The sequence below is a fragment of the Manis pentadactyla genome, chromosome 10, assembly GCF_030020395.1.
Source record: "Manis pentadactyla isolate mManPen7 chromosome 10, mManPen7.hap1, whole genome shotgun sequence".
In the NCBI taxonomy this organism is placed as follows: domain Eukaryota; kingdom Metazoa; phylum Chordata; class Mammalia; order Pholidota; family Manidae; genus Manis; species Manis pentadactyla.
The window spans coordinates 62,045,151-62,053,595 of record NC_080028.1 but is presented as its reverse complement, the minus strand read 5'-3'; the positions used below and the strand labels follow the sequence as shown (position 1 = coordinate 62,053,595).

Below are 8,445 nucleotides of genomic sequence, written 5' to 3'. Positions count from 1 at the left end.
AATTACTGTCACAATGCCTTCCATGTTTGGATGTAATATGAAACACTCACTAAGTGCTTTACAGTTAATCTACAATTAATTTAGATATGCAGTTGTTCTGTATAGAATAACATTCAGCAGTATAAATGTAAATGATTAATAACAAGCTGTAGCTGACTATCAGGGGCTGGAATCCTGCAACAGGCAATAGGCTATTTGATTTTGCAGTTTTATTGGAAGTCATGTAGAGGTATTTTAAATGTGCTTGGAGAAGAGAATCACAACATCCTGTTATTCCAAATAATAGCAATAAAAATATGTGAGAGAGGATTTCAAAACTTTTAATATGGCATCTTGCCATGCTCCCTGGTTAAAAAAAAAAAGAGGAACTGTTTTTATTTACCCACTTTGCACTTAATAAACATCGACTGAACATCTTTTGTGTGCTCGGCATGTTTTGCAGGTGAGGAAGATCGTGAATGGAAAGGCAAGTAACTCAGCCTAAGCGTAATGGACTTGAACTCATTAAAAGAAGTGAGTTTTTAACTTCTTATTTACTCATTCAAAAGGATGTCTTCCCAGGGACCCTCTTAACGATTCTGTATTCAGGCAGCCCCTTCCACTTTACAAAGAGATTTCACATAAATATCTCATGTTGTTCACAATAACCCTGAGCACAGGCAGGACTAGTACGTATCCAGTTACACACCCAGGAAATTGAGGTGAAGTACCGGAGTGAACCAGGAGCACTGTGTTTCCTGGCTCCGAGTCTGGTCCTTATTTAGTTATTCTGCATTTTAGCAGGAGGTGAGACTGGTGCAGCTAAAAATGGCTTGATAACTCAACCCAGGTGGAGACACGTTATCCGACATCTTTCTCTTAGCATTTATATTTGGCGGTGGGATGGGGCATAAAGAAAGCAAAAGAGTGAGACTCTGATCTTAGGCACCCATCCTCTCCTCCAGTTATATGTCCTAAGAACTGACAAAGACTTTCTCCATTCACACAATCCAACCAAGAGAAGATGGAGTTGCACGTGGAACACTGCTGGTAACTGGAGATCTCTGAAGCTGCATTTCTATGAGCTTTAAACAACTACTCACCAAAAATGCACTAGATTCTAAATCCTTGGATACTCAAGAGCTCAACTGGCTCTTTAGAATCAGACACAAAAATCAATGACACAGGTCCTTGAAGAAATGGAAGCCAAAACACATTTAGCTCTGCCAAGGGAAGGTTTCCCTTGGTTCCTCAGAGTGAGGTTGATATTCATGCTTGAGTGAGCTGTTAAGCCCGGGTGCAATATAAATAGATGTAATTTACTGGCTGTTGACAGGAGATTCCACTCATCTTTGTCCCTCTGCCCTCTCTCCATTCTGAATCATGACTAAATGGCCTCTAATAAGTCCTTTCAGCTTACACAGCCTGGTAAGTGTAAATATCACTTACCAGAGCCATTAACGTGTTAATGCCTTTTTGGTGGATCAATACCTGAGTCTGTGGTCTTTTGCAAATTCTAAATTGTAAAGAAGGGAAAAACTTTCCAAAGGGTAAGCGATGTAATGGTATGGGCTACATTACCTCCCCTTCAAATTCCTGTGTTGAAGCCCTGGTCACCAGAGTATAGTAATTAGAGGCAGGGCCTTCGGGAGGTAATTAGTTTAGATGAAGGCATGAGGATAGCGCCCTCATGATGGGATTAGTGCCCTTATGAAAAGAGACATTCAGAGAGCTTGATTCCTTCCTCTCTCTCTCCTCCATCTGCCCGCACTGAGGAAAGGCCGCGTGCCGATACAGCGAGGGCGCAGCTGAGGCGCAGAGCCCTTACCAGACGCTGAGCCGGTCGCCAGCTTGATCTTGGACTTCCAGTCGCCAGACTGCGAGAAGTAAATTCCTGTTGTTTAGGTCACCTGGCCTTGAATTTTGTATGGCAGCCTGTGCTGAATAAATACATAGTCTAGTGGAAAGGGATGAAAATTAGCCCAGAAAACCTGGCTCACCTCTTATCCTTGCTTAGCCTTTTTTTGCCTCAGTTCCCTTATCTGTAAATGGGGAAATATGAACAACTCCCCTCACTCCGAACATCACAATGTTGTTGTGAGAATCAGTGAGAGGAGGGGTGTGAAAGTGCTTTGCAAACTGCCAACACAACTGACTTTTTGCTCTTCTCTTGAAGATCTTTGGTTTCATGACTCAATGTGTTGTTGGGAACCTGCCAGGAAAGTTGAAATCCAAGAATTGTGTATGAAAAGAAATATAAATAGAAATGGGAAAATAAATGGGTCATGAGCGCTACAAAATGCTGTTGTTTTAAAAGTGCTGGAGGGTGGGACCCTGCATGCTAATTATTTTAAGTGAATCTTTATGGTGTGGTTCATTAAAAAAAAAATCTGGCAGAGAGCTTTCACATCTTGGTGGAGTTCCTTTATTAGAACTTATGGGAAATTACTGTAATTCTTCTATTTGTTTATGTTATGCAAGTATTTATATTATATAGTATTTATGCTTTGTATTACATAGTATTCTCTATGACATTTGGGGGCAGCTGATCAAATTAAGATACAGAATCTGACAACTAATTGGCAAAGTAGGGAACTAAGATACGAATGACCTGAGATTTAAAATGGTACCCATTTTTCAGTACCTGAAAAATTATACTGTTTTCACAAATGGCACCAGTGGGCAGCATGCAATACTTCAGCCCAGCTCTTATGGACTTCTCTGACTTTATTTAAAATAATTTTTTTACTTTATAGCAGCTTTAGATTTACAGAAAAATTGTGAAGCTAGTACATAGAGTTCCCATAAACCCCATACCTTGTTTTCCCTATTATTAACATCTGTCATAATTCATGGGCCAATATTAATATATTAGTACTGGTTGATGTCCATAGTTTATTCAAATTTCCTCAGTTTTTATCTAATGTCCCTTTTCGCTTCCAGAGTCCCATCCAGGATATACATCACACTTAGTTATCATGTCTCTTTAAGCCCCTTGTAGCTGTGATCATTTCCCAGAATTCCCTTGGTTTTGAAAACCTTGACAGTCTTGTGGAATCAGTCAGGTGCTTTGTAGAGCATCCCTCAGTTGGGATTTGTCTGATGTTTTGCTCATGATTAGACTGGAGTTTTTTAGGCTTTTGAGAGGAAGGCCTTTATAGACAGTTTAATAACCTGAATTTTGGAGATGTTCCAGTAGAGAGTCAGATAATTCTCTGGAATAAGGACAAATCTAATGGCCTGAAGCAGCATGGTCTACAGTGGGCATCTCAAAACTGGGGAAGAGCTGCAAACACACAGTAAATCACCCAGCAAAGCCTCTTCTCCTACAGGCTTGCGTAACCCCAATGCACCACAGATCGCTGCAGGCGGGCTCACTACCCTAATCCTTTCTTTCGGAAGGCTTTCAACAATCTCCTGCAAGAAGCTCTCCCTGAGGAAAAGATTTTCAGCTTTTTAATGGAATTTAATGGGAAAACAGTATTCATTTTATAGAAATCTCCTTATAGGCAACATTACTGAACTACATTAGATATCTGAAACTCCCATATTGTCTCAAACATAAGTGCATGAATAAGAACATGAGGTTTATTGCCAAAAAGAACCCTTAGAACCCTACTGCTGACACGTCTTCTTCTATCAGTAGAAGGATCAAATTAAGAGTCTCTCCTTTACGGAGCACCTGGGATGCTATTAAAAAAATGGAGAGGCAAATACAGTATCTAGACATAGGTCATTCTGCGATGGGCTGATGATCCTGTAACTCAAGAGAACCAACTCTGAATCTAAGAAATTGGAGCAATCCTGAAATATTCCTCCCAAGAATTAACTACCTTATTTAATTTTCTCCAATGGCTATGCTGTTAGTAAAAGGGAAAACAATTTTCTAAATACAGAAATAATGTAAACATTATGTAAATACACAAATGCTCTATCTGCAGTTTGGTTTTTACAGCTGATGAAAATGCTTCAATGTACGTGTGAATGTTCAGTTACTCAATCCCTTTAAAATCCCACTGTAATCTTTATAATGATTCTGTTCTGTGCAGATATACCAATAATAGCTTATGTTTATTTAAAGCTCATCTATGCTTTACATGTTTTATCTCATGTAGTCTTATCTGTTGTAGATTCATTGTCCTCTTTTATAAATGAGGAAATTGAAGCTTAGGGAAGTTAACTAACTTGTCTAGATAAAGTTCACACAGATAAAGTTAGGATTTGAACTTTAGGCATGGACTGTTTGGCCCCAGAGTCTCCATTCCTACTGGACTGATCTACTTTTGTGTTAATAAATTTATTTCAAAATACTTTCTGTGAGAGCAAGGATGACGTCTTTTCTTAATAGTTGGGGTCTCACAATTAATTTCCAGCCCCATGGCGTGTATGTTTAATAATATTTGAAAATAAGGAAGGAGTATATGCTATTATTACTAACGATTATCACTGTCAAGGTACAAAATAAGACAAATTGTCTCATCCTAATTGACTCACAAGCCAATAGTAAGACAAAGTAAGGCCAGTCACTCCACAGCCCTATAACTACAGTGAGGGGCTTGAATCTTGCTGTTCCAAAATATAATCTATTTATAGAAAATTTGAGCTGTAGGTGGACCAACAGATCAGGAGACAATATCACCACCAAAAGGATAGTTCGTTAGAGCTCATAAAACCAAGGGGACATATCATGACTCGGGTCCACATTGGGAAACACTAGGGTCCATCAAGAGGCAGAGGGAGATGGAAAAATGGAGCAAGAGCCTTTATTGAAGTTTCTGCACAAAGAGGCAGGCAAACAGGCATTAGGACTGGTAAGATCACCAGGCTCTGGGTTACTGGGGCCTGGCTGTCGGTACCTGACCCTGGGGTGATTAGGGCAGAGGGTGCATGAGAATCTAACAAAGAAGGTGGTTTGGTACAGGATTTGGATTGATTGGCTTGTATTTGAAACCAACAATTTGAAGCTTGTGGGCAAGTTTACTGTCTCTAGGAACTGGCTAACCCTGGCGGGTAGTCCCACTAGCACCAGCGAGACTCTAAGATGTCAAAACATCAGAATGCAAAAAATAGAAGACATGGTTGCTATGTTCCAGCTAGAGGATTTCTGGCCATTCTAAGTTGGGAAAAGCACATAAATCTACCCCAAAGCCAGGCAGAAGTACCCAAAGCTCATTCAGCTATAAACTATGGAGACAGGTCTTAAAGCCCTGTAATAGAGAGGAAAAACAAAACAGCAAAAAATGAAAAAAGCAATGACAATGGAAAGATCAACTCTCTGGGCCTAGACTGTCTGGGTTAAAAGACTGCCACAAGCTAGTGCTTCACAAGAGGGCACAGAACATTTAGTTTAGTGTCCATCAAATATTCCAAAGTAGAATTGCTCTGTTTCTTTTAAATCCAATTCACTAGCAAGCTACATTTTATAGTGCAATGCATGTACAATGCGTGCACACATGTGCACACACACACTCCTGCAAGTACATTGTAACAGTTTGTCTAGATGTGAGCTCAGCATCAGACCCACCTACCCTGGCCCACAAGCACATGTCGTATCACACACTCCCCAGAGTCTATGGTAGGTCCCAGCTGACATCCCTGAACTGGGCCTTTTTGCTTTTTTCAAAAGCTTTGCAATACATGAAGACAAAGTTATGTTGGACCTGCCCACTTTGACCTCACAACTTCCTTAGTAGCAGAAGCAGTATTTTCAAATCCAATAGTGCTGTGTACTCCAGGAAATGTTTTCTTCACAGTTATGACAACACCAAATACCACATTATCTCAAGTTCCAGCAGACACTTTATTCTCCTCATTAATGTCTCAAAACTGTTGGATCCAAAGCCTGAAAAAGTCCTTTGCCAAAAAATGTGAATATTTTATTCACAAAAAGAAGAAAGAAGTTGCAAGAGGAAGAAAGTTTCCATCAAGCGTATTTCTTGGTATGTTTCTCTGGTAAATCCCCCACCCAAACTTGAATGAGTTAAACACAGTGCCGATGGAAGTAGAAGGAGTAATCTGTGAAGAATATTCCAGCAAAATAAGGGTCCGTTGAACAGTCCGCTAAGTCCTGTCAGAACCGAAGAAGAAAGAACAGTGTAAGAATCAACTGTAGGTCAGTGATTTGTTTATTTGTGTATTTATTTAATAGTCCATTTCTTTCTCACTAAACAGAAAAAGGAAAGAAAGAAAGCCAGCTCACCGGTGCAGCTACACGGAAGTGGTATGCACTATCAAAGAATGGGGCGACAGGGAGGCTCCAAATGTGCTGGTATCCCTAGTAATGAAGGAAAAAGACATCTGTTTCATAACCACATTTTAGACCCAATTGGAAAGAGCACAGCCTGAGAGAATATTTCCTTAACTATACTAGAAAATGACAAAAGGTGCCAACAGCTCTTGGCAGGGGGCCCTACAGTCTGCAGCTTCTGAAGAACACACAGAAGATGCTGAGCAAAGCCTTGTGACCAGGGTCAGCTAGCTAGGGGACACACTGGCATTCGGTTCGCAGCACCCGTCTTTTAGTAAGGAACTGAGGCATTGCACAATTCTAGATGCACTTCTGGAATAAGGATGGAAGGCCGAAGAGCTGGAAAACATTACCTGCGTCATCTCCTGGGAGACTTCTCCATGGCTTTGCATCCATTTGGCTTCCCTTTTGCTATGGAAACATATATTTCCAAGGGTGAATTTGCACTGGAAGACTATCAATGGTTCTGTTGTGCTTCAAGAGACAAGGGAAAGAAGGGGCAAATGGAAAAGCAGTTACCAGCTTGAACTAGGCTACACCTTGATAAGAAGAGACACTTATAGGCACCTGACTTGGAAATCCATTCCAAGTTCCAAATTTCATCACACAAAGCTCCCTGATGCCAAGATGCTAGCTCACATCTCATTACTACAAAAAGAGACTCAGTCTCAGGTGACTACTGTTCTGAACTGAAACTTCACATGTTGAAATCCTCCAACATGATGGTGTTAAGAGGGAACCTTTGGGAAGTGACGAGGTCTTGAGGATGGAGCCCTCGTGGGTGGATTACTGTCTGTATGAAAAGGACCCCAGAGAGCACTCTCTCTCCTTTTGTCACATGAGGACACAGCAAGAAGATGGTCCTCTACGAGCCAGAAAGCAGACCCTCACCAGACACCAAATCTGCCGGCACCTTGATGTTGGATTTCCCAATCTCCAGAACTATGAGAAATAAATGTTTGTTGTTTAAAACACCAGTCTACAGTATTTTTGTTATAGCAGCCCAAGTGACTAAAACAGCTATTGAAATAGCATATGAAAATCTTCGAAACCTAATATCATGACTTAAATCACCTCAACATCAGAATTTCTTATCTCTATAGATTTTAAAATAATTTTTGGATCTATCCCTTCTCTTTCCAGTGGCAGCTGAATTTGCATCCATCTGAAATTTCCAGGATTTAAGATTCTGCAAACTTCTGGTCTGGGTAGATACTGTTTGAAACAGTAAGGCAAACACAGGTAGGAATGGGGGTTGAGCCCATTCAAAACTGCCAGTCTTTAAAGCTATCAGGGAGGAAGGCCTGCCAGGAAGAAGGGCTCTTCTCTGTAGGTTGGCCCATTGATCACCATCAAGAGGATGAGATCCATCTCTCTTTGGAAATTATCTTTTTTTGCAAAAGTGGGACAACATACAATCTCAGTTGAGTGCATGTGCTATTTTTAAATCACCCATAGTAGAAAAATGGTTCTTAAACTCAAAAGACTGATTTAGTGGCTCAAGATGATCTTTTGCCACTTCAAGGGATGTGCTATTTAAGCTTATTTCCCTCCATCAAAGCTAGGAATGAATGAGGAAATGCTGTTCCAGGTTACTCAGGGAATGCTGGAGAAGGGTACATTTAGCTTTTGCTCTGCCTTGAAATATGCTGGGTTCTGAGTCATGAAATTTTAGCTGCTTGAAATAAACCTTTCCAAGGTGAGCAGGTGGGTTGAGCGTTATTTGCTCATTACAGAAGCCAAGTTGATGAGGGGAGTATGAAGCCTGGATGAAGGAGAGGAAGAGACAGAGCAGGAGACCAAGATGATGGAGGAAGAATAATGGAGCTGGGGAAGCACAGGGGGAGGGAGGTGGGCAGAGGGAAGAGCGAGAGAAGGAGAAGAGGAGAGACATGAAATAAAATCACCTATCTTCCTGGTGAGTAGCTCATTGCATAATTTTTGAGTGTAGAGGGTTGAAAGTCTTAAAATACAGTAATTATTTAAAATATCTGATAGGAATAGATTAGAATTTTGTGATTTTGGAGGAAAGGTAGGCATAATAAAAGATACCATTTATTGAGTGCCTACTAGGTGCCCAAAGGGGCAGTGGTCTCACATATCTCATCCCCCTGGGAAGGCAGAAAAGTGATGGTTGACAGGATGGGCTGAGTCTGAGGCCCAGCTCTAACACTTATTAGCTGTGAATTTGGGGACAGGTTTTTTAACCTCTCTAAACA

The 8,445-nt window shown here is 40.8% G+C and overlaps 1 protein-coding gene across 2 annotated transcripts in view; it reads right to left on the bottom strand.

Moving 5' to 3' along the window:
• Positions 1-4,812: 4,812 nt before the first annotated feature.
• The window catches only part of MYRFL (myelin regulatory factor like), a 115,820-nt gene continuing 112,187 nt past the window's right edge, over positions 4,813-8,445 (bottom strand). Inside the window, exons 23-25 of one of the 2 annotated variants that reach the window (XM_036920979.2) lie at positions 6,580-6,700; positions 6,179-6,253; positions 4,813-6,046 (exon numbers count right to left, since the gene is read on the bottom strand). In XM_036920979.2, the coding sequence (XP_036776874.2) occupies positions 5,960-6,046; positions 6,179-6,253; positions 6,580-6,700 (283 nt within the window). In that variant the 3' untranslated portion in view covers positions 4,813-5,959. Of the gene's footprint in view, positions 6,047-6,178; positions 6,254-6,579; positions 6,701-8,445 lie in introns of those variants that run through there. The other variant, XR_005031893.2, reaches the window with a different exon arrangement.